This window comes from Micromonas commoda, chromosome 6 (assembly GCF_000090985.2).
Source record: "Micromonas commoda chromosome 6, complete sequence".
In the NCBI taxonomy this organism is placed as follows: domain Eukaryota; kingdom Viridiplantae; phylum Chlorophyta; class Mamiellophyceae; order Mamiellales; family Mamiellaceae; genus Micromonas; species Micromonas commoda.
This window is the reverse complement of record NC_013043.1, coordinates 1,004,780-1,026,396: the sequence shown is the minus strand read 5'-3', so window position 1 is coordinate 1,026,396 and position 21,617 is coordinate 1,004,780. Positions and strand designations below refer to the sequence as shown.

Here is a 21,617-nt window from a genome sequence, read left to right as displayed (position 1 = left end):
GTGTTGCAAACGACGAATTTTGAAACGGTCAATCTCGCTCGCTCCCGACTCGTCGTCTATCCAGCTAGCTCTACAGGTCCAGAAGGTTGGTGGGTCCCGTCTCGGCGCAGGGCTTGCGAGGCGTCGGCGACGCGAGCCCGTCGAACGACGCCGCCAGGTCGTCCAAATTTTCGTGATTGGAGCCTCCCGCCTCCGAGGTTTTCGACGTCCCCGCCGGCACGACAAAGTCGCTCATCCAGTCTATGCCGATGCCGCCGCCGGCCGCCGCCGCGGGACTTCGCTCCGCCGCACCCGGCACCCCAGACGGCACCCCAGACGGCACCCCAGACGGCACCCCAGACGGCACCCCCGCAGGCTCGGAGTCCAAACCCAGGAGATCCCCCAGCGCCACCGTCGGCGGCGACGCGGGAGGTGCCGGGGGAGGAGACGCGAACCGCTCGTCGACGCCTCCGACTTTTTCAACGGCGCCCAAAGCCTCCGCCGCTTCTGAGGCGTCCTCCGCACTCCCAGCCCGAACCCCCCCGGGCCCGTCGCCGTCGCACCCGTCGCCCTCTTTCCCATCGCCGCCGTCCTTTTCGTTCGCGACTTGAACCGTCGCTCGCCGAAACCTCTCCGCGGAGTCCTCCCACGGCGACCCGGCGGCGGGTGACAAAGTCAAAGTCGCCGATCTCTCCGCCGCGCGCGGGGACGGAGACGCCACCGTCGCCAGCCCCAACCCCGGCACCGCGACGCGCTTCACCGCACCGCCCCTCGCACTCGGCGTCGACGCGCTCGCGCCCGCGTTTTTGTTGTAGTACGCGGTGTACGCCTCGTAGGAGGACTTCACGAAGCTCGAGTAGTACTCGGCCGATTTCTTATACCCGTAACTGGCGGCGGACGCCGCCGCCGCCGACGCGCGCGCCGCGCCCTGACGCACGGCGTCGTACATCTCCGCGTAGTCGTCCATCTCGGTGTCAAAGTCCACGTCCTTGTATAGCACCTCCTCGCCAGCCTTGAGCGCGCTGGCGATCGCGTCGAGGCGCTCCCTCGCGAAAACCTCGAAATACTGCGCGCCCCGCATCTGTCGCAGCAACGCGCCGGTGCGCTTCGTGGGCGCCGCGCGCGCCAGACCCTCGTGGTCGAGCCACAAACCGTTGGCACCGATGTTATCCTTCGATCGTGTGCGCCCGTCGCGGGTCCTACGGCCGTCCTGGACGATGTGACGCCGGTACGGTCCCAACGTCTGCGAAAAGAATCTTCGAAACGCGGCGGCGGCGCCGGCGTCGTCGACGGGGGCGTCCAGCTGTGGTCCAGCCGTGAATGCGTTCATCGATCCACCGGATGGATCCCCGTCTGAACCCTCGTGCGCTCCGTGCCTACCGCCACCGCTCAAAGCTTTCTTGAGCGCGGACTGCAGCGTCTGGGTGGTGCGCGTGGGCATGGAGTCCAGGTCCTCCGGGAAGTGACTGCACTCGCCGCCGTCGAGGTCGAGGTGGAAGATGTCCTCCGTGGGAAGCGCGCGCATCTCGGGGACGAGGCTGGAGTGAAGCCCGACCAGGAACGGCATCGGCGCGGTGAGGTAGTCCACGAACGCGCGGGGCATCAGGGGCAGGTAGATGTGCTGCCAGGCGAGCGGATACATGGCGGCGTTGGCGGCCACCACCGCCTGCGAGACCCGGCGGAGGTCGGAGCCGCTGATGACCACCCTCCTCTCCATGAGCAACGCGGCGAAGAGCGAAACCACCGCGTAGGTACCGCCCGGTTGCCGCAGCAGGGACGCGAACTTGACGTCGGGGTTGGACGCGTTGCCGTTGGACCCGTTCGGCCCGCCGGCGGTGGGCGCGGCGAGCTCGATCTGCGAAGGGTACGCGGTTCCCGGCTCGTGCCACGGGAACGGCACCACGACGACGGCACCGGGCGCGGGCGTCGGCCTCGCGCAGAGCTCGCGCATGAACCGACCGAGATCGCCCTCCGCCGGCAGCTCGTCCCCGAGGGAGGCGCGCGGCGGCGGCGACGGCGGGGCGCGAAGCTGCGGCAGCGCGCGCACCCGCTCGTCGATGGACGCGAGCGCATCCTCGAAGAAGGAGAACCACGCGTTTCTAGAGAGGATGCACGCCACGATGACGCCGCTCGAATGCCCGTCCCCGTCGTACTCGCGCGCGGGCGCGATGCGACGGCAGAACCCCGTCGTCCTGCTCCCGTCGCCCTCGGTGAGCGAGAACGTGTACGTCAGCGGCGGCGCCGCGTCCCCTCCTCCTCCCTCCGCGGCGTCGCAGATCGCCTGCGACAGATCTCGCTCCGGAAAGGCGAAGTTCTTGGCGTGCACCGTGGCGACGAGCTCGCGATCGTGCGTCGTGCCGTCGCCGCCGTCGGCGCCGTAGGTGGCGCTGACGCACGCGCGGGGTACGACCGACCTGAGGTCATCGCCCGCGCGCTCCAGGCGCACGACCAGGAAGGCGCGCGCCACCGGGCCCGACATGGTGGCGCGCGTGCCGAACTGCTGATGACTGGCTCGAGCGTCACCTCGGAAAACTGCCGCGGGACTGATGACCTCAAAACGGGTGTCCTCTCGCGCGCGGCGGCTCACTCGCTCGCGCGGGTACGAGTATCGCGCGTTCGCGGTGAACATGGCGGTCGTCGCGCGCGTCCTCTTCGTCGTCGCCGCGGTCTTCTCCCTCGCCGGCGTCGCCCTCGGCGCGGGCGAGCCCGTTGACTCCTCCAACGTCGACGCCACCGTCCTCGCGTCCGACGACGCGTGGATCGTGGAGTTTCAATCGCCGAGGTGCGGCAGCTGCCAGGAGATGGCGCCGGTGTGGGGCGAGTTCGTGAAGCGGAACGAGCGGTACGTCCGTTTCGGCCAGGTGAACATCGACACCGACGAGGGAATGGAGCTGGCGCGCAGTTCCGGCGTCATCGAACACGGCATCCCGAGCATCTGGGCCTGGGACGTGCGCGGGAGCGCCGAGCCGACAAAGATCTGGGCCGACTTCGAGACCACGACGGTGCAACACCTCGAGTCCTTGGTGTGGTCCAAGTACGCCAAGCGTAAGGAGGGCTTGCCGCTCGCCAAGCTCGATGCCGGCGTCGTCGCATAGGGGTAGGGGTCGGGGTAGCCGAGATGTCAACTGCAACGAAGTGTTCAATTTGTTCCCGAGTGTCAACACACCTCCGTCGCGCCTCGCCCCGGGTCCACGCACCGCGACATGCCGACCGGGTCCAAACGAAAGGCGCCGTCGGCGCCGCGCGACCCCGCCGACGACTGCGAAACCCCCGACGTCGCCTACGCGCACATCGCCCCGCTCTTGCGCAAACTCGCGCAGCGCCTCGGCAAACCCCCGGGCGCCCTGCGCATCTGGGACCCGTACTACTGCGCGGGGGGGGTCAAGGCCAGGCTCGGCGCGTTGGGGTTCGGCGACGTCGTCAACGATCCGGACGCGGACTTCTACGACGTCGTGGACGGATCGAGGCCGCCGCCGCCTCACGACATCTGCGTCACCAACCCTCCATTCTCGGGGAACCACGCCAGGCGATTGTTCGAGTACCTGAACAGTCGCGGCGAACGGGGCGAGGGAAAGGGAACGACGAAGGGCGGCCCCGTCGCGCGCTTCGTCGTGCTGGCGCCGGAGTACGTGCACAGGAAGGCGTGGTTCGAGGCGCCGCGGGGGACGTTTTTCATGGTGCCGTCGCGCCGGTACTCGTTCGTCGCGGCGAGCGGGGGCCGAAGGGAGAACACGGCGGTGGACTGCAGGCACTGGCGCCGCGAGCGCTCGTGTCCCAGGGGTGAGACGTGCCCGTTCGTGCACGTCGGTCCCGGAATCGATCCCGAGGGGGAGCGCGTCGCGGAGGAGGCGAGGCGCGCGCGCGCGAACGCGGGATTTAGCGGCGGCGGCGGCGGCGGCGACGGCGGCAGGGTCACCGTGGCGCCGTTTGACTGCTACTGGCACTGTCACCTGGGAGAGTTCACCAGGAGCGTGGCGGCGGCGTGGAGGCAGAAACACGGGAGGCGGGGGCGCGTCGGGGTGAGGATGGTGGATGGCGTCGAGGGCCTGCCGCCGCCTCCGGACAAGTCCGCGAAGCGCGCCAGAGGAGGGTAGCTAGCTACTAGCCGTGTCGCAAAGTCGACTTGCTGATTTTGACAGCCGAGAGATGAAGACACCCGAACTTCATCACAGCTCCGGACGCCGGGTGGACATGCCTCTCAAGGTTGGAGTGCTCGGCGCCGGCGCGGTGGGCGCGTACGTCGGCGGGCTGATCGCGCTGCGCACGAAGTCCGACGTCGTCATGGTCGGCAGGCGGCGCTTCGTCGACCAGGTCTCCGCGGGTGGCGTGACCCTCCGCCCTGATCCGAGGAGGCCGCGCGACGTGCACAGCATCCGCGCGATGCACGTGACCGTTGATGACGATCCCAAGGCGCTCGCGGGTTGCGACATCGTCCTCGTCGCGGTCAAGTCCACGGCTACCGCGGATGCCGCGGCGCAGCTCGAGCGCATCGCCGAGAGGGGCGGGTTCCCCCCGCACGCGCTCGTGCTCTCGCTTCAAAACGGCGTCGGCAATGGCTCGATCCTCGTCAGGGCGCTGGAGAAGCACGGGGTCGCCACGCTCCCTTGCATGGTCAACTTCAACGTCGTCTGGGACTCGTACGCGTCCGACGACGTTCGCGACGGGTGCAAGATCCGCCGATGCACCCCCGCCAAGCCCGGCATGCCCTGCGTCGGCATTCACAACCTCCCCGAGAGAGCCGAGGCGGACGGCACCGGACTCGTCGACCACCCGTCCGTGTTCGCCGCCAAGAAGGCCAACCTCGCGGCGTTCGTCGAGGCGCTGCGCGAAACCGGACTGGCCGTGTCGTTGGAGCGCGACATCCTCCCCGTTCAGTACGGCAAGCTGCTCATCAACCTCCAGTCCCCGGTCAACGCAATCTCCGGAGCTCCGGTTCCCACGACGCTGTCGCGCCGACGGTTCCGAATGGCGTGGCGCGCGCTCGTGCTCGAGGCGTTGGACGTGTTCCGAGCGTGTGGGATCAAACCCGCACGGCCGTACGTCCCGTTCCTCCCGTTCGTGCTCGCGCTGCCGGACTGGGCGTACAACGCGGCGGCGTTCGCGCTGTTCCCGCTGGACCCCGGGTGCAAATCTTCCATGCTGCAGGATTGCGAAACCGGGCGGGCGACGGAGATCGACGCGCTGTGCGGGGAGATCGTGAGGCTCGCGCGACGGAACGCTAACCGCGCGAGGGACGAGGACGCGGGCGCGGGCGGCGAGGGAGGGGACGACGCGCGGGGGATCGGGCGGGGGATCGGGCGAGCGCTCGCGGCGTTGGGATTTGGTTTTGGTGGTTTTGGATTTGGTTTTGGATTCGGACGGGGGAGCAGCCGGAGGGGTCGGACCGCGCCGCTCAACGCTCGCGCGATCGAGCTGGTCCGAAGGTTGGAGCGGGTGGGACTGCCGGACGGGCGCATGGGGCCCGACGAGCTGTGGGAGGCGCTGACGCGATGACGCGATTTTTTTTGGGTTCAAGTACTAGCAGTGGTTGTCGTGGGTTAATATAGTCTACTAGCTAACGTCATCGAGGGTGCGCGTACACCCCGGTCCGCCGTTGCTGCGGCTGCGGCGGCTCCGGGTACTCCTCTGACAGCGTAAACGCGGCCGGAAACGTCACGTTATCCTTCCGCAGCACCCCGACCCTCGGCATGATCTGCCACCCCATCGTCAGGTTGACGACGTTCCCTCTCAGCCCCGCGCCGTTGTCCACGAGCTTATACTTGTTCCTGACGAACGGCAGCACGAGGTGCGCGTCCTCCTTGCTCTCCACGATACGGTCCCACACGCTCACCGAGGACTTCACGTGCTTGGGCGTCGAGTACTCCGCGGCGAGCCACACGAAGAGCTGCTTGGTGTTCCACGAGAAGACGGAGGTGAGATCGGCGTCGATCTCGAACGCGAGGTGCGCCTCGTCGTTGCGGCCGACGCGAAGGAAGCGCTCCACCTTGGCGAGCTTGACGCTCACGACGGGATCCGCCTTGTGGAAGAAGTCTGCGCCGGGATGGATCGGGAGACGGACGGTGAGCGAAGGCGGAGAGGGAAAGACGAGTCGAGCGGAGCGGAATCCCTAGAAATCAATCGCCGGGGCTGCGCGTTCGTTCGCGCGGGGATGACGGAACTCACCCGACGCCGTCGCCATGGCGCACAGCACCATCCACACCGACACCGCGAAAGAGAGCACATTGTTGGCCCTCACCGAGTACGAGTGCATCTCGGCGCGAGCGTGCGAGCGGCGCGGTACCGAGTGGACTAGCTAGAGGTTGGGCACGCGTGTGACTGGTGTTCATTCTTCGCAAAAACCCGCCGGCTTCATCAACTCCCCGTCATCAGCGTCACACGCGCCGAGGTCACTTGGCGGAGCGCGACCGAGGATGAGGCGAGGCGCCGCTTTTGCGTTGGCGCTCGCGCTGCTCGCGACGGCGGCGTGGACCCCCATCGGCGCCGCGCGCGAGAAGACCCCGAACCTCGACCCGACCGCGGGCCACCGCCTCCGCGGAGGCGCGCCCCTGTTCGACACCGACAACGACCCGAGCACGATCGCCCCGGGACGAGGCGAGATCGGACCAACCGCGCCCGCGCCGGCCACCGCGTTGGCCGTCCCGGAGATCCCCAAGGTGCTCCACGTCGTCTGGAAGACCGAAAAGCTGCCCAAGTTCGCGGAGAAGTACGTCAAGTCGTGGACGGACAACCACCCGGGCTGGGAGGTCCGCCGGTGGACCGACGAGTCCATGGCTGCATTCGTCAAGGAGCACTTTCCGCGCGACGTCGCCATGTTCCGATCCTTCCCCACCGGCGTCTTCAGGGCGGACACGTTCAGGTACATGCTCATGTCCATCATCGGGGGCGTGTACGTCGATCTCGACATGGAGTCCCTACGGCCCATCGACCCGTTGCTGAGGGGCCAGAGGTGTTTAGTTGGTCAGGAACCTAGCGCGCACGCGGCGCTCATCGTCTCCGTCCCTCGGCACGCGTGCAACGCGTGGCTCGCGTCCGCGCCGGGCGTACCTTTTTGGGACGAGGTTTTGGCTGAGGTGAGGGTTCGGTCAAAAGGGGTGATGTCGCGGTGGAACCCCCCGAGCGTCACCGGGCCGGAGATGCTGGGTTCGGTGATGGATCGGACGGGTCACGGCGACGGGGGTTGCGGGCTGGTGGATCCGCCCGAGGCCTTGTACCCGGCGGTTGATAAGAGCGCGTTCAACTCGATGAGGGAGCGGTGCGAGGGGATGGCGCCGCCGGCTGGCGGGTGTCCGACGCCGGAGTACGTCCTGCGTGGGTTGGCGCCGACGGGGCCGCACGCGGCGGTCGCGGGCGTGGCGGTGAGGGGCGAGGCGCCGGTTGAGATTTCGTTGGGCGAGCCGATTGGGGAGGCGCCGACGATGGCGTGGGTGTGCTGCAGGCTGGCGCGCGAGGGGTTCGTCAACCCCGACAGGGAGGAGATGGTGAGGCGTGGGTCGTTCGCGTTGCATCACTGGGTGCACACGTGGCTGGACGGGCCGGACGCCCGCGTGACCAACGTGTGGAGGAGGAGGAACATCCTGGACGACGATCGTGAGTGGTGAGAGCAGACGGACGATGTTAATTTTAGCACGTTGAGATCTGAGACGTCGGTTCATCAAAGGGATCCCGCCGGGCTCTCGCGTCGACGCGGGTTCGGGCGATCGCCTGGGAGCCGACGCGCGCGCGCGTGCGACCGCGGATAGGACGAACCTCCGCCGACTTCGCGTCTCGCGCGGTCCGGCGCCCTCCAGTCGGCGACTGGGCGAGCTGCTCGTGTCTTCGTATATCGTGTCTTCGTATATTCGCAAGATGAGCGCCGCGCGCGGGCCGATACCGACCGCGGACGAGGTGCTCCAGAACGCGGGGGCGTTCGGCGCGCACCTCGGCTTCGGCTCCATCGCCGGGTACGCCGCGGGTAAGGCCATGCGCGCGGGCACCAACATGGGCCTCGCGCTCGCGGGCGCCGGTTTCATCGGCGCCCAGATGCTCCAGAGCCGAGGATACATCTCGGTGGACTGGGTCAAGGTGGAGACGGAGGTTCGCGCCGCCCTCGACGTCGACGGCGACGGAGCGCTCACCGCGAAGGACGCGTCCATCGCGTGGGACACCGTGGTGGATTCCCTGCGCGTCGGCGTACCCGGGGGAACGGGGTTCGCCGCGGGCGCCGCCGCGGGCTTCGCGGGGGGCGGCGTCGCCAAGATCATCCTCGCCGGAGGGTTGGTTCCCGCAGCCGCCGCGCTCTCCGCCGCGGACGCGTACGCAAAATCCGCGCACTTCCGCGAGCACCTCGCGGCCTCGTACCCGCGCGTCGCCGAGGAGCTCGCGTCGCGGCTCGGTTCAGGCGCGGTGGACGCCGCGGGCGAGAGGGGCGACGCGGCGTTTCGAGCGGCGCTCACCGCCGTCAAAAGTCGGAGCGCTCTGGACGACTTGAGGGTTCGAGTGAGGCGAAACGACGCGGGTCTCGGAAGGAACGCGGTGCGGGCGAGGCTGGCGCTGGTGGACGAGTTGAGGCGGGAGAAGAAGGCCGGACGGTGAGTTTGGGACGCGAGGTGCGAGGGGCGGGAAGGGGTCGCGTTAACCGTTCATCGTATTTAAATCTCTTCACACAAACTCGTCGCAACCGAACCGATCGAACTCCCGGACCTCATCCGCGCGCACGGTGCCTCTCCTCCAAGTTTTTCGCGCGAATCTCCCGCATGCGCTCCTCCACCCTGTCGGTCATGCTCCTGAACAGTTCCTCCCTCGCCTTGTCCGTCTTGCACTTTCCGCATCTCGCGGTGAGGTCCGCGAAGTCGATTGGCTCGCCCACGGTGACGTGCACGTGGTTGAAGGGATAGAACCACATCACGCCGTATCGCTTCACCTTCTCCATGCCGCTGTGCCAGAAGGGCAGGACGGTCGGTGCCGGCCCGCCCCTTTCGTCGATGTCGCAGAGCATCTTACCCAGGCCCCATTTCAGGCGGCCGAGCTCGTTGGGAACCTTGGTCACGCGGCCCTCCGGGAAGATGTGAAGCCAGTCTCCCCGAGAGACGCGCTCCGCCATCGTCCCCATGACCGCCTGGTTGATCCCGCCGCCGCGCGTGATGGGCACCGTCTTACCCGCGGCGAAGAACTTGTGCACCAGCGCGTTCTTCGCGCAAATCTCCGACGTGCACATCGTCCAGCGGATCCCCCTGTGCGTCGGTTCGCTGAGAAAGTAGCGCCACGGTATCATCCACGAGAGCAGGCCGGGATCGTCGAACGTGCTCGCGTGGTTGCTCACGGTGATGAGCCCGTTCGGTCGCCGGCGCTGGGTGACGTGGTGGTAAAACGTCTCGTAGTTTGTGCACGTCGTGCGGTTCATGATGGACGTGACGAACTTGGAGAAGGCGCTGACGACGCCGAGGACAGCCATCCTGCCGACGTCGCCCCACGCCTCGAGGGGCGGGACCTTGTCCACGTCGCACTCGCCGAAGCCGGACATCTCGAGCCGGCGGCCCTCGACCGTGTCCGCCATATCCTCCATCCCGATGACCTCCCGGCGCACCGCGACGCCCGCGACTCGACTTCCGCTCTGCGCGCGCGGCTCTCAAGTGCCCAAACGTCGCGTCAATCTACATTTTTAGGTCGTCTACGTCTCGCTCAAGTCAGGTGCAAGCCTCGGCTCGAGTTTTCTACGTAAAGGGTCGAGGGAGGGGCGCGCGCTTGCGTTCGTTCGACCGTGTCGTTGCATTGAATGCTCAGCGTAAAGGTACACGCAAGAAAGAATGGAACCTCCTCCTCCTCCCCCACCTCCTCCTCCCCCCCCCTTCCTCCTCCTCCTCTTCCCACTCACCGCCGCGTCTCACTCACTCACCGTATGTGGGTCCGTCCCATGGACCACACCGAGTTGTCGTGCACGCTCCCCTGGCTCTTCGGCCCCGGGAACACGTTCCAAAACCGAAGCGTCTCGTCTCCGGCGCCCGTCACCACCGTCTGTCCGTCGGGAGATATCGCCAGGTACAGCACCCTGAGCGTGTGCCCCGTCAGCGTCGCGAGCTTGGACATGTTGGGGTACCTCCACACAATGATCTGGTTCTGCGAGTACCCGTGCGTGGAGACGAGCTCGTTTACGTTTTTGCTCCACACCAGGTTGCACACCTGCGAGCCGGTGTCTATGCAGCTCAGCGGGGTGTTCGTGGTGGTGTTCCAGAACCGGATGCAACGATCGGCGGTGCCGCCGCCGCTCGCCAATAGGCCGTGCTGATGCGGCGACCACGCGATGGCCTTCACCGCCGCGGTGTGGTCAGAATACCTCAGCAGCGGGTGCGTCGAGTTCGCCGACCACACGTAGAGCTGGTTATCGTTCCCGCCGCTCGCCAGTTCCCTGTCGTCGTAGCTCCACTTTAAACCGCACACCTCGGACTTGTGCCCGCTGAGCTTGCTGGTGTAGTGCTCGGGGGCTCGAACGTCCCTCTGCAAGATGTTCCTGTCCCGCGAGCCCGACGACAGCGTGGACGACGACCACGCCAGCGTCCCCACCCTCGTCCTGTGCCCCCCCATGCTCCGTATCCTCTTGCACCGCGTCGCGTCCCATATCTGCACCTCGCCGTTGTTGGTGCCCACCGCCAGGTACGTGCCCCGCTGCGTCCACCCCACCGAGCACACCGAGTCCCCGGGGCCCAGGTCGCAGAGCTTGGTCACGCGGCTGGTGCACGCGCTCCACAGGTACACGCACGTTCCGAGTCCCACCGCGAGGACGTTGTGCGAGGACCAGTCCACCAGGTTGAGGTAGAAGTCGTCCTGCAACGCCGGGGCGTCCAGCACCTTGAACGGTGACCGGGCAATCTTGCGGTGCGACCGGCGCTGCGGGTGGCGGCCGTTGAGCGCGTCGTCGCCGCCGACGGGCGAGAGGGAATACGGCGAATCCGCCGCGTTGATCCCTTCGGACAAGACGCCGTCGCTCTTGAACCTGAACAGCTTCTTACTTGGACTGCGATGTATTGACGACGGGGGGATGGGGAGGTGAGCGGGGGGGGGAGGGAGAGCGGGGGGGGGGAGGAGGCGCCGGCGGTTCTGAATTTGGGTTGGGAAATCGTCGTCTCGGAGAATTATCGGCGAATTATCGGTCGGCGGTTCCGAGGCTCACCTGGAGTGCGAGTACTGCCGCGCGCCCTCGATACCCGGCGGGGACTTGACGGGCGATGCGCCCAGTATGGATGCGCCGTTCTCACCCAGCATCTCCGAGCGAAGAAGCGTCGAATACGCCGCGGAGGTATCCTGCGTGCGGGGCGTTCGAGCGGGACGATAATTTTAGCCGAGAGTCAGGGGGCGAAAAGTCGGGGGAAGAGCGGGCGACGCGCGCGTGCGCGATGGCTCGAGGAAGCCAGACCGCGGGTGTTCGCGAATGCCTATCGAGCACATGCCGAGGTGGACCGTGATGTCGAGGTCTCGACACGCACCTCTCGTTCGCCGGAGTTCGGATGCGAAGCGCTCGCGGGCGGAGACCCGGTGTCGAGCAGGTTGAATCCTTGCAGGCCCGCGGACGCCGACCGGCTCGGCACGAACCGATCGGAGTAGACCGTGGGGCGCTTGCCTCCCGGAGTCTTTACGTTGGGTGTGCCAGGCGTGGACATCCCTCCCTTTTGTGTCCTAAGCCCTCCTGTTCGCCGACCCCGTGCTTCACAGCTGTGTGTCGATGACCTCAGATCTTGCGCGAAAAAGCCGCTTGTTTGCGAGGGAGATGTTCATGTTCGGCCCGCCAGATCGCAACCGCGCCCGACACACGTGCGTTGCCCAGCGCACGTGGTTTCAACGTGCCCTTTTACGGTTAAATTTTGAGTTTGATTTTCCCGCCGTGACCAAAATCCCATACGTGGTACTGGCACTTTACGTCTAAACGCGTAAAACAGAAAAAGCGCACCTTTCACCACCGAACTCGTCGTTTCCAGTTTAATTCGCGCGGTACTTTCACCGGGGAGTCAATCGTTTCTTCCCCCGTTCTCGACTCCCTTCGATTTTATCAGTTTCTGATTGGTCGCGGATGATGAGGTGGTATTTGCTGACTGGGAAAAAAGGAGGATATTTAGACCGTGGCGCGGGTTAACAAATGCGAGACGTATGTCAACGGCTCGCAATTCAGAGTTCTCTCGTCTCTTGGACAACAACATACCCGGGGATTGTGTACAGTGCCCGGTATGATACAGGAGCTAAAATACTTCGTCCGATACTACACACCACACCCGTCGCCAACAAATACCTCACCTCCGGTCCCGAGACCTAGGCGGACTCCTCCTCGCCCTCGGTCAGGAACTTTGGCGTGCACGCAACCTCGTCGCAGTCGTTCTCCGCCTTGAAAACCTGTTCCTCGTACAGCTCGGGCCTGCAACCCTCGTCCTCGTCGCAGACAATCTCGCAGAAGTACACGGGGAATCGGGTCATGGCGAAGCCGCCGATGACCGCGGCGATGCCGGACGAGCACAGGATGGCCAGCTTGGCGGACACCGCCGCGGCGGGCATGCCCACGAGCGCCTGCTCGATGAGGAACAGCGACATCGTGAAGCCGATGCCCGCGAGCATCCCGACAGTGACGAGGTGTTTACCGTTCATGCCCTTGGGGAACGAGCAGATTCCCATCTTGACCGCGCCGTAGCACAGCGCGAAGATACCGAGCGGCTTGCCCAGGAGCAGGCCCGCCATGATCCCGCGGCCGACGGGCGTGCCGACGACGCCGCCGAGCGCGGAGGCGTCGACTGGCACCGCGCAGTTGGCGAGGGCAAAGCACGGCATGATGAGCAGCGACGAGATGGGGTGGAGGCTGTGGATGAGGTCGTCCAAGAGCGTGGGTTCCATGCCCTCCTCCATGCCGTGCGCGTGGCTGCCGGGGGGAGCGGGCGCCGCCGCGGGAACCGCGAGCGCGGCGACGACGCCGGCGATGTCCGCGTTGATGCCACCCTTGAGAAGCGCGTACCACAGCGCGACGCCCAACCCGCCGTAGACGGCCATGCTGGTCACCTTCTTCTTGCACGCGACGAAGAGCGCCCCGGTGATGGCCGCGGACGCCGCCAGGTACGCGGGGACGATACCCTTAGCGAAGCAAACCGCGATGACGGCGATGGCGCCGAGGTCGTCGACGGTGGCGAGCGTGAGGAGGAAAGCCGCGACGGCCGGGGGCATGCGGTTCTTGAAGAAGTTGTAGACGCCCATCGCGAAGGCGATGTCGGTGGCCATGGGGATGGCCCAGCCCGCGGTGATGCCGCCGTTGACCATGTTGAGCGCGAGGTAGATGCCCATGGGCGCGATCATGCCGCCCAGCGCGCCGAAGCACGGGAGGAGCGCCGCCTTGATGTCCGAGAGGGAACCAAACGCAAACTCGCGCTTGATCTCGAGTCCGACGTTGAAGAAGAAGATGGCCATCAGACCCTCGTTGACCCACTCGTGCGCGTTGAGGAACAGACCGATGGCCTTGGGTCCGAAGTGAAAGTGCTCCCAGAAATGGATGAAGTCGTGCGCGTACCCCGAGTTGGCGAGGTAGAGCGAGAGCGCGGTGGCGCCCAGGAGCATGATGGAGCCGAGGCCCTTGTCGAGCGCGATGTGCACGTCGAACTCGCGCGCGTACCACGGCGCGGGCGTGGGATCGTTGAACGCGATGGACTCGACGCGGGGGCTCTTACCTGCGGCGGACTGGGGGATGACGGAGCGGCGCCTGCGTCGTTGTTGTTCGAGGGGACGGATCGGGAGTTAATTTGGTCTCCTTGGGTTCGGAAACAGGGTCGGGACCCGCGTTCGGGGATGAGGAGGATATGGTTCGGGAGGCGCGCGCGCGGGAAAGGGCTCGCGGGTTCACGCGGCGCGAGCCGAGACGCGATACGGACGGAGATGGAAGCGTACCTGAGGTTGGCGCCGCTCTGAGCGCCGCCGGGAGCGACGAGGGAGGCGACGGTCGCGAGTTCCACCGCGCGTCGAGCGGGGAAGGACTTCATCCGAATCGACTGGCCCGCCCTTGCTCGGACGGAGGACTTGCGGGAGACCGCCGCCGGTCCGACACGCGCGCCGGCGAGTCCGGAGATCATCATGGATGCCATCTTGCTCTCGACGGTGTGACTAGAACTGCTCGGATGCGGGCACCGAGAAGAGAGCGACGAAGTGTGTGAGCCGCGGCGGGCTGAGTCCGCTTGAAATGCTCTCAGTGGGGAAACACAGTTGGTGCCAGGTAGACCGAGAAACACCAGTCCTTTTGATTCGCCCGGAAGATTTTTCGCCCCAAATCGTTAGGAAATCTCGTCTCCTCAGTGGCTAGGGTTCTCGGTGGACGATTCTCATTGGTGGGAAGGTTTGGGGAGGGTGCCCACCATATAAATTTTTGGTCGGCGCATGGTTGAGACCGACCGTTTGGTCCGACCAACCCAAGCCTTTTCTCTTTGTCTTTCGAGGGTGCTTTTTGGATTGATTTCCCACCTGGGGGGTTCGGCAGAGCGAGAATCGCTCCCGGCTTGGCGCGTTCCGCTGCGGGCGCGCGACCGGCGGCGGGGGAGCCGTGATGGGGGGCGACTCCGCGGAGGATGCGGCGCCCGCAGATGACGAAGAGCGAGGGGGGTCGTCGATCGCGGATGAAGCGTCGAGCGCGCGGCCGACGCCCGAGTCAACGAGCGCGGGCGGGGGTGTTGCCGATGCCGCGCTCGAGGGGGCGAATTTAGAAAATGGCGACGTCGACGTCGCGCGGGGAGGCGCGGCGGGGGCTTCTGGGGGAGAGACGCGGAGCGAAAATCCAGCGCCGCCCCCGCCCATCGCGATACCCGGGCGCTCGGGCCACCACCGGGGCAGGCATCGCCGCGGCAAGTCCCGCGGGGGCTCCGGGAGCGGGTCGGGTTGGGGCTCGTACGGGGGGGGTTCGGGAGATGGATTCGGGCGGTTCGGGTGGGGCTCCGCGACCATCGACGAGTGGGTGATGAGCGGATGGCTCCGCTCGCAGTCCAACACACCGCGTCAGGGCTCGTTCAGCGCGCCCGGGTACGATCCCTTCGCGTCCTCGCCGCGCGCGGGCTCGTTCAGCGCGGGTTCCGCCCCGGGACCCGCCGACTTCGCGTGGTGGCCCCACCACGCGCAGCAGCAGCAGCAGCAGCAGCAGCAGCCGGCGTCGCCCACGGAAGCCGGGCGCCTGTCCAGGGGTAGCATCGTCGTCGACCCCGACGACTTCGTTCGCTCCCCGCGCGAATCCGTCGGCCGGCGGGCCGGGTTCCCCGGCGCGTCAGCCGGCGGCGCCACCCTCACCGTGTACGTGCGAGAGATTCCCGCGGGCGCGTCGGAGGCGGACGTCCACGATCACTTCTACACGTGCGGCGCCGTGCGCGAGTGCAGGGTTTCGGCGGACCCGCACCCGCCCTCCAAGACGGACGCGGGCGCGGGCCCTGACACGAATAAGAAGACGCGCGTCGCGTTTGTCGCGTTTGAGACGGAAAACGCGGTGCGGGAAGCCTTGACGATGGACGGGTCGCTCCTGCTCGGCGAACCCATCCAGGTGATGCCCTCGCGCACGGAGGTGATGCCGGTGAATCCGGGATTACTGCCGCGGACGGAGGAGGAACGGGAGCGGTGTGCACGGACGGTGTACGTGTCGAACGTGGACCCCGACGTGCGATCGAATGAGTTGCGCTCGGCGCTGGAGGCGATCGCCGACGGGAAGATCGCGGCGCTTCACCTGCAGGCTCGGAAGAATAACACCGGTAAGATTAAGGGGGGCAAGACGCGAGGAGGGCAAGACGCGGACCCTGCCGAGAAGAAGAAGGCGACGTCCGTGGCGTTCGCGGAGTTTGTGGACGTGGCCGCGGCGTCGAGGGCCATCGACGCCGCTGGAGAAGCTTTGATGGTCGGCTCGTTCAAAATCCGCGTCGCCGCGTCCAAGACGCCGCTGAAGCCGCAGAAGAAGTCGCGGTCGCACTTCGCGTCCACCGAGGTGAGCTCGACGATGTCGGCGGCGACTGGGGTGAGCTCGACCGGGGTGGAGACGAACGAGAGCGGGGACACGGGGGACACGGAGATGATTCACGCGGACGCGGACGTTGACGCCGCCTACCTCCAGGATGGATCGCTCGACGATGTCGACGAGGGCGCGTCGCGAGACGTCCCGAACGACCGGTCGGAGTCCGACTCGGACGAGATCGACGTCATGGACGCGGGGGCGTCGCCTCCGAACGGTTCCGATACGACGACGACGACGACGACGACGACGGACTCGCCCATCAGCGTCTCAAACCGGGAGACGAACGATGAGAGGGAGGCGACGACCAAACAGATGGGGAAGCTGACGGTGGGCGGCGGCGCGGCGGAGGTCATACCCCTCATCGACGAGACGGAGTTCCCGCCGCTGGGCAGATGAGCCCCGGCGAAGAAGCCCCACCGAACGTCGCGCGCCACGAAGGGAAGGGAAGAGGTACGAGAGGTTCGAGTATTTCATATAGCGCAATCGGTCCAGTGAGTATTTCATATAGCGCAATCGGTCCAGTAACGCACGTAACGCGTGTACACCGAACGCCCGTCACCGGGCGGTGACTCACCGCCAGCGCTCGAGCTCCATCGCGGAGAGGCGATCGACGACCCCGTTGCAGTGCGCCAGCCCCACCACGCAAACCACGCGCACCGGCTCGTCCGTTTGTCGTTCCGTCGACTCCCCCCACTCCCACGCCGCCGCCGCCGTCTCCTCCTCCACCACATCCTCGCCCTCGCCGCCGCCGCCGGTACGGTCCGTGCTCGTTCGCGCGCAGAGGTACCCCGCGGGATGCGCCGTCACCGACGCGACCGCGGGGACGAACCCTGGCCCGGATGGATCGTCATCCGCGAGCCCCTCGATCCAAACCTCCAGCTTCCTCGCGCCCGTCACCGCTCGTTTACCCTCCTCGCACTTGGTCACCCTGGCGAGTCGCATCCACGGCTCGATGACGATGTCCGCGGACCTCCTTGTGGTGCGAGAGATTTCTGGTGGTGCGGCGCCCGGTTCGTACGACGGGCGTCCTTCGCTCTCGTTCGAATCGACCGCGGCTGTGCGCATCGAATCGACCGCGGCTGCGTTCCCGTCGTTCCCGCGCCGCCTGCTCAGCCAATCCTCGGCGACGTACCGCCTGCTCACGCCCAGCATGCACCCCAACGTGGCGCCCACCAGCTCGCCCCCGTTCTCCGCCGCGAGCCTGTCCATCAAACTCAGCCACCTCGGTTCGAACAGGTTCAGCCGCCGAGTCTCCCCCGCGGCGAGCGGCGAGCGAAGCGTGAAGCACGGCGTTCCACTCGGCCCCGGCCCCGCCGACTCCGCCGCCGTCGCCGTCGCCTCGACGTCCGCGGTGAACCCGTACGACACCCGACGCAACCGCCCGCGCCTCATCCCGTCGCAGCACGCGGACGCCCTCGCCGCGCTGCGCGCCAGGACGCCGTCGCGGTCCTCGAGGAGCACCTCCGAGGATCGCGCCGTCGCAATTAACGCGACGAGCGTGAGCCCCACGTCGAGCCACGTGGATGCCGCGTGGATCCACGTGGACGCCGCGTGGACGCCGCCGGGTGCCGCCAGGTCGCGAACGAACGCGGCGGCGCCGAGCGCTAGGATAGAGAGCGGGCCGGCGAGCGGCGAGAGCTTCCCCGGGTCTTCGGCGAGCGCCGCGGCGAAGCTCACCGTTCGCGCCGACTCGTTCGTATCGTTCGACCGTGGTTCTAGAAGCGTCTCGTTCGCTTCTGGGTCGGTGTTCAACACTCGCGTCTCCCCGCGGGATCCGAAGGCGCGCGCGACGTACCCGAGCGAGCGAAGGACCCGGCGAAGGTCCGCCGGATCGTCCGTCATCCTCGCGCGGAGCTCGTCCGGGAGCGATCTCGCCTTGGCGTCGCCCAGGACGACGAGGGCGCCGATGGCCTCCGCCGCGGCGGCGCCCGCGACGAAGTCCGCGCCGTAGCCGCGCGCGGACGATGCGAGCGCGTACGGTAGCGACAGCGGCGCGAACGTGCCGGCCGTCGACGACGACGACGACGTCGACGACGACGACGACGACGGGGATGGGGTTGGGGATCGCGTCCGTCTCATCGCGTCCTCGTCCTCGTCGCGCATGAACGTGGCGAGCACGCCGTCGAACCTCTCCTGGTCGAGCTCGAGGACGACCGCGTTGGGTTTGACGCGTTCGATGACGGAGCGGACCTCGTCTGCGGACGCGCTCCCCGGCGTGTGCACGGTGCCCACGACGTAGAACTCGCGAGCGACGCCACGCCGGTCGAGGCGGCGGACCCATCCCACGCACGAGGGCAAGTCGCCGACGACGTGGCCGGCCCCGGGATGGAGGGGGGAGGATGATGAAGCGCGGGCGGGGCGCGCGATGCGCCGCCGCGCTCGAGCCGCCGTGGGGCGAGGGGCGCGGCTCGCCTTCGCCGCGAACCCCATCCGCGCGCCCTCGAGTGCGCACACCTCCGATCCTCCGTTCGATTGTGCACCTCCAAGAAGAGAAGAGGCGAAAGTTTCGGCATCGACGACGCACAGCCGCGCGGCGCGAGATGGCCTCCGCCGCCGCCGTCGTTCGCGCGTCGACCGCGGCGGGACCGTCGTCGCGCATCGTCGCGGCGCCGCGACCGCGCGGATCTATCCATCGCGGAACGTCGTGTTCGCCGCGACCCCGCCGAAGGAGGACCCGACCCGACGGGGCGTCGTCCTCCGCGGGCGCGGTGATGGGCGACGGCTGGGACGCGCGGCTCGCGGACGCCTTCAGGGACTGCCCCGAGACCCGCGCGCTGGTGACGTGCGACCTGGTGGCCCTGCGATCGTGCGAGCTGTGCCCGGAGCTGCCCATGTGGCTGCTCAACGACGGCGACGACGTGCTCGCGCTGTGGGAGCGCACCGAATCCTTCGCGGCGGCGTCGAGCGGAGGTGGACTGTGCCCGCCGTACTGGGCGGTGCCGTGGGTCGGGGGTCAGGGAGTCGCGAGGTACATCCTAGACAACCCGGAGGTGGTCCGCGGTCGGTCCGTGCTGGACGTCGGCAGCGGATGCGGCGTCGCGGCGCTCGCCGCGGCCAGAGCCGGCGCGGCCAGGGTCTGCGCCAACGACATAGACCCGCTCGCAGCGGTCGCCTTCCTCGCGAACGCCGACGCGTGCGGGCTCTCGAACGGGCCGTGTACGCTGGAGACGTCGCACGAAGACCTCCTCCGCGCTCCAATCTCGCGGATACGCGCGTACGACGTGGTCATGGCGGGCGACGTGTGCTTCGTCAAGGGTCTCGCCGAGGCGTTTCAATCGTGGCTTTCAGCGGTAGCCGAGGACGACGGCTACGGCTGTGTCGGCGCGGGCGGCGGCCGGACGGTCCTGTTGGGGGATCCCGCGAGGCAGACGCGGTGGGCGCCGACGGCGGGGTGGGCGGTTGGCGCGCGGCGCGCGGCGGAGTACGAGGTGGTGACCGCGGCGACTTCGGCTCTGACGGAGGGTGCGGCCGCGAGGATGACGACGGTGTGGCGGGTCGATCGACCGGTGGTGTAGTGGCGGGGTTAGGGTTTAGGGTGTAGTGGGACTTAGTGGCGAGGGCGTGTTCCGACGTTCCTCGCGTGTGGTGAGGACGGGGGCGGGCGGTTTGCGCGGATCGATGCCTTCGCCGCTCCCCTCGAGGCTCCGTCGCACGTTAATAACTGCGTGTCCACCGACCGTTTCTCACGATTCGCTCGTGCGCGACGCGCACCAAGGAAAAGGGATCATAAGCCCAAGAAGGTGGGAATGAGTACATTCACGAACCGACCTTCCCAGAAATACCTGGGGGACAAGCGAGAAATTAGACTTCTCACTCTCCTCTTCCGAGGAATCCTCTATAGCTCAGTTGGTAGAGCGTGCGGCTGTTAACCGCAAGGTCGTAGGTTCGATCCCTGCTGGAGGAGGATTAGCTACTGCTGATTCTCTACCACCCACCGAAATGTGGGATTCGTGAGAATTTTTTTTGGTTTTCTCCGCGGCCGTAATGTGTTATGTGAGCTGACTTTCAACGGCGTAGTAGTTACGACGAACGTGCGAGCGGCGTCTATTTCCTTTTTTTTCCATCGCTCGATGACGACCTGGTGGGCTGCCTCGTATCTGCCCGAAGATTTTTCGTCGAGGTTCCCCTTCCGACCGTCTGCGGCATGCACGAGGCACAAGTTCCCTGCGTGATTTTTTGCTTCTGGTGGATCGCCAAGTTTGCAATAGAGGTCGCCGCAGGATGAGAAGCAGGAGCGCACTCGCGGGATGCCCAGCGCCCTGGCTAAAAGTTAGTCTCGCGAGTCACGACGAACCTAAAATTTGACAGTGCCATGAAAAATAACAACCAAGCCATACCCCGTCATCGCTCACCCGCGTTCATCGCCGACAGCGCCACCATCGTCGCCTCGTACACCGCGAACGTGATCGCGGACGCCGGCGCCGACTTGATCACCCCGGGGAGCAGACCCTTGTAAAAGCCCGCGACTCCCTCCTTTTTCAGGATTGCGCCGACCGCGCTCGCGAAATTCGCGTACGCCGCGGGCGCCACGCGTTCGCCGTACCTCAGGCTCCTCGCCAACCCCGCCACCTGGAACCGCTTCTTCACCACGTCCAGTGGGTGGATGATGAGCCGCGCGACGGTCCCGGCGCCGAAGCCGCACGCCGCGTTGGTCGCCGGATCGATCCTCCGTTCGCCCGCTTCGTCCATCTTTTTCCGCTCGCCCCCGCCGCCCCGGTTCGATTCGATTTCCCCATCGTCCCCGTAGACGCCACCGCGCGTCGCCAGGTTCCTCAGCGCCGCGTAGGCGCCGAACTGTATGGCGGACGCGGGTATGATTTCGATGAGGGTCACGCCGCACCCGGCGTACAGCCCGGCGACGCCCCTATCTCGAACGATGCCGGTGGCCGCCTGCGCCAGCGAATGGTACACCCTCGGGGAGCCCTGCGCCGCGAGCACGGTGCGCATGACGTCGAACGGGTACGTGCACACGGTGGCGGACGCGCCCGCGATGGCGCCGCCGAGGAAGGCCCACGGCGGCGCGGTCGGGTCGCGTCCCGCCTCGCGCGCTCGCCTGCGGAACTCGCCCAGCGACGCGAATTGGATGGCGGTGTAGGGCACCCACAGGAAGAGCGCGGGAACGGTGCCGGCCCACAGCCCGCGAGCGCCCTCCTCCTTCAAGATGGTCGTCGCGCACTGCACGATGCCCCTGTACTTGCCCCCCGCGACGCCGTTCAGCACGGGCTCCACCTGCACCTGCATGCGGATCTTGACGACGTCGAGCGGGGCGACGGCGACGCGCGAGACTCCCCCGGCGAACGCGCCGGCCATCGCGTGCGTGAAGGCGCCGACGGCGGGTCGCTTACCCTGTCCATCGGATCCGGTGCCGCCGCCGGTGCCGCCGGGCCCCATCTTGGCGTGCGCGGCCCTGCGCTGGATCCCGAGCCCCGACGCGAGCCCCGCGGCGGTGCCCAGCACCGCCAGCCGTCGGGCTCGGCGGATCCCGCCCGCCTCCCGGGAGGATGCGCCCGCGAAACCCGGGTTCGGCGGCGCTCCCGGCGATGCCCCGAAGGTGCCCCACGCCATGCGAGTGGGCGGTGAAACGCGCGCCCGACGGTTGTGCACCCGACGCCTCGGCGCGCCGTGAAGTTCACCTAGGGCGTCTCGCCGGCGGCAAAAATATCTT

The 21,617-nt window shown here is 67.2% G+C and overlaps 14 protein-coding genes across 14 annotated transcripts; 7 read left to right on the top strand and 7 right to left on the bottom strand.

Moving 5' to 3' along the window:
- Positions 1-70: 70 nt before the first annotated feature.
- MICPUN_54502 (predicted protein) lies at positions 71-1,621 on the bottom strand (the record flags this gene model as incomplete). Its single annotated transcript, XM_002502923.1, has 1 exon — positions 71-1,621. The coding sequence occupies one exon, from the start codon at positions 1,619-1,621 to the stop codon at positions 71-73; it is 1,551 nt and encodes a 516-aa protein (XP_002502969.1).
- A 952-nt stretch (positions 1,622-2,573) lies between these two features.
- MICPUN_108497 (predicted protein) lies at positions 2,574-3,126 on the top strand. The gene has a single exon (XM_002503276.1). It carries the CDS (start codon positions 2,607-2,609, stop codon positions 3,072-3,074), a length of 468 nt encoding a protein of 155 aa, XP_002503322.1. The 5' UTR covers positions 2,574-2,606; the 3' UTR covers positions 3,075-3,126.
- A 56-nt stretch (positions 3,127-3,182) lies between these two features.
- On the top strand, positions 3,183-4,073 carry MICPUN_59514 (predicted protein; the record flags this gene model as incomplete). Its single annotated transcript, XM_002503275.1, has 1 exon — positions 3,183-4,073. One exon carries the CDS (start codon positions 3,183-3,185, stop codon positions 4,071-4,073), a length of 891 nt encoding a protein of 296 aa, XP_002503321.1.
- Positions 4,074-4,125: 52 nt separating this feature from the next.
- MICPUN_59513 (predicted protein) lies at positions 4,126-5,472 on the top strand (the record flags this gene model as incomplete). Its single annotated transcript, XM_002503274.1, has 1 exon — positions 4,126-5,472. The coding sequence occupies one exon, from the start codon at positions 4,126-4,128 to the stop codon at positions 5,470-5,472; it is 1,347 nt and encodes a 448-aa protein (XP_002503320.1).
- A 67-nt stretch (positions 5,473-5,539) lies between these two features.
- Positions 5,540-6,229, bottom strand: MICPUN_59512 (predicted protein; the record flags this gene model as incomplete). Its single annotated transcript, XM_002502922.1, has 2 exons — positions 5,540-6,009; positions 6,142-6,229. 2 exons carry the CDS (start codon positions 6,227-6,229, stop codon positions 5,540-5,542), a joined length of 558 nt encoding a protein of 185 aa, XP_002502968.1.
- A 160-nt stretch (positions 6,230-6,389) lies between these two features.
- On the top strand, positions 6,390-7,577 carry MICPUN_101129 (hypothetical protein; the record flags this gene model as incomplete). Its single annotated transcript, XM_002503273.1, has 1 exon — positions 6,390-7,577. One exon carries the CDS (start codon positions 6,390-6,392, stop codon positions 7,575-7,577), a length of 1,188 nt encoding a protein of 395 aa, XP_002503319.1.
- A 1,082-nt stretch (positions 7,578-8,659) lies between these two features.
- On the bottom strand, positions 8,660-9,511 carry MICPUN_59510 (predicted protein; the record flags this gene model as incomplete). Its single annotated transcript, XM_002502921.1, has 1 exon — positions 8,660-9,511. One exon carries the CDS (start codon positions 9,509-9,511, stop codon positions 8,660-8,662), a length of 852 nt encoding a protein of 283 aa, XP_002502967.1.
- Positions 9,512-9,846: 335 nt separating this feature from the next.
- CDH1-CCS52 (predicted protein) lies at positions 9,847-11,609 on the bottom strand (the record flags this gene model as incomplete). Its single annotated transcript, XM_002502920.1, has 3 exons — positions 9,847-10,966; positions 11,168-11,253; positions 11,436-11,609. The coding sequence occupies 3 exons, from the start codon at positions 11,607-11,609 to the stop codon at positions 9,847-9,849; spliced, it is 1,380 nt and encodes a 459-aa protein (XP_002502966.1).
- Positions 11,610-12,108: 499 nt separating this feature from the next.
- MICPUN_59508 (NhaA Na+:H+ antiporter family) lies at positions 12,109-14,057 on the bottom strand (the record flags this gene model as incomplete). The annotated part of the gene is made up of 2 exons (XM_002502919.1): positions 12,109-13,656; positions 13,848-14,057. 2 exons carry the CDS (start codon positions 14,055-14,057, stop codon positions 12,253-12,255), a joined length of 1,614 nt encoding a protein of 537 aa, XP_002502965.1. The 3' UTR covers positions 12,109-12,252.
- A 1,184-nt stretch (positions 14,058-15,241) lies between these two features.
- MICPUN_72953 (predicted protein) lies at positions 15,242-15,673 on the top strand (the record flags this gene model as incomplete). The annotated part of the gene is made up of 1 exon (XM_002503272.1): positions 15,242-15,673. A coding segment is annotated over one exon (432 nt), but the record flags the coding sequence as incomplete, so codon positions are not given.
- Positions 15,674-15,962: 289 nt separating this feature from the next.
- On the top strand, positions 15,963-16,463 carry MICPUN_108496 (predicted protein). Its single transcript, XM_002503271.1, has one exon. It carries the CDS (start codon positions 16,010-16,012, stop codon positions 16,346-16,348), a length of 339 nt encoding a protein of 112 aa, XP_002503317.1. The 5' UTR covers positions 15,963-16,009; the 3' UTR covers positions 16,349-16,463.
- Positions 16,464-16,522: 59 nt separating this feature from the next.
- On the bottom strand, positions 16,523-18,382 carry MICPUN_59506 (predicted protein; the record flags this gene model as incomplete). Its single annotated transcript, XM_002502918.1, has 1 exon — positions 16,523-18,382. One exon carries the CDS (start codon positions 18,380-18,382, stop codon positions 16,523-16,525), a length of 1,860 nt encoding a protein of 619 aa, XP_002502964.1.
- Positions 18,383-18,492: 110 nt separating this feature from the next.
- On the top strand, positions 18,493-19,467 carry MICPUN_101124 (predicted protein; the record flags this gene model as incomplete). Its single annotated transcript, XM_002503270.1, has 1 exon — positions 18,493-19,467. One exon carries the CDS (start codon positions 18,493-18,495, stop codon positions 19,465-19,467), a length of 975 nt encoding a protein of 324 aa, XP_002503316.1.
- An 826-nt stretch (positions 19,468-20,293) lies between these two features.
- On the bottom strand, positions 20,294-21,517 carry MICPUN_54497 (mitochondrial carrier family; the record flags this gene model as incomplete). The annotated part of the gene is made up of 1 exon (XM_002502917.1): positions 20,294-21,517. The coding sequence occupies one exon, from the start codon at positions 21,515-21,517 to the stop codon at positions 20,294-20,296; it is 1,224 nt and encodes a 407-aa protein (XP_002502963.1).
- Positions 21,518-21,617: the final 100 nt, after the last annotated feature.

Coding starts and splice junctions, on each gene's coding strand:
- MICPUN_108496 (XM_002503271.1), top strand. CDS start 16,010: ATGATTCACGCGGACGCGGACGTTGACGCCGCCTACCTCCAGGATGGA.
- MICPUN_108497 (XM_002503276.1), top strand. CDS start 2,607: ATGGCGGTCGTCGCGCGCGTCCTCTTCGTCGTCGCCGCGGTCTTCTCC.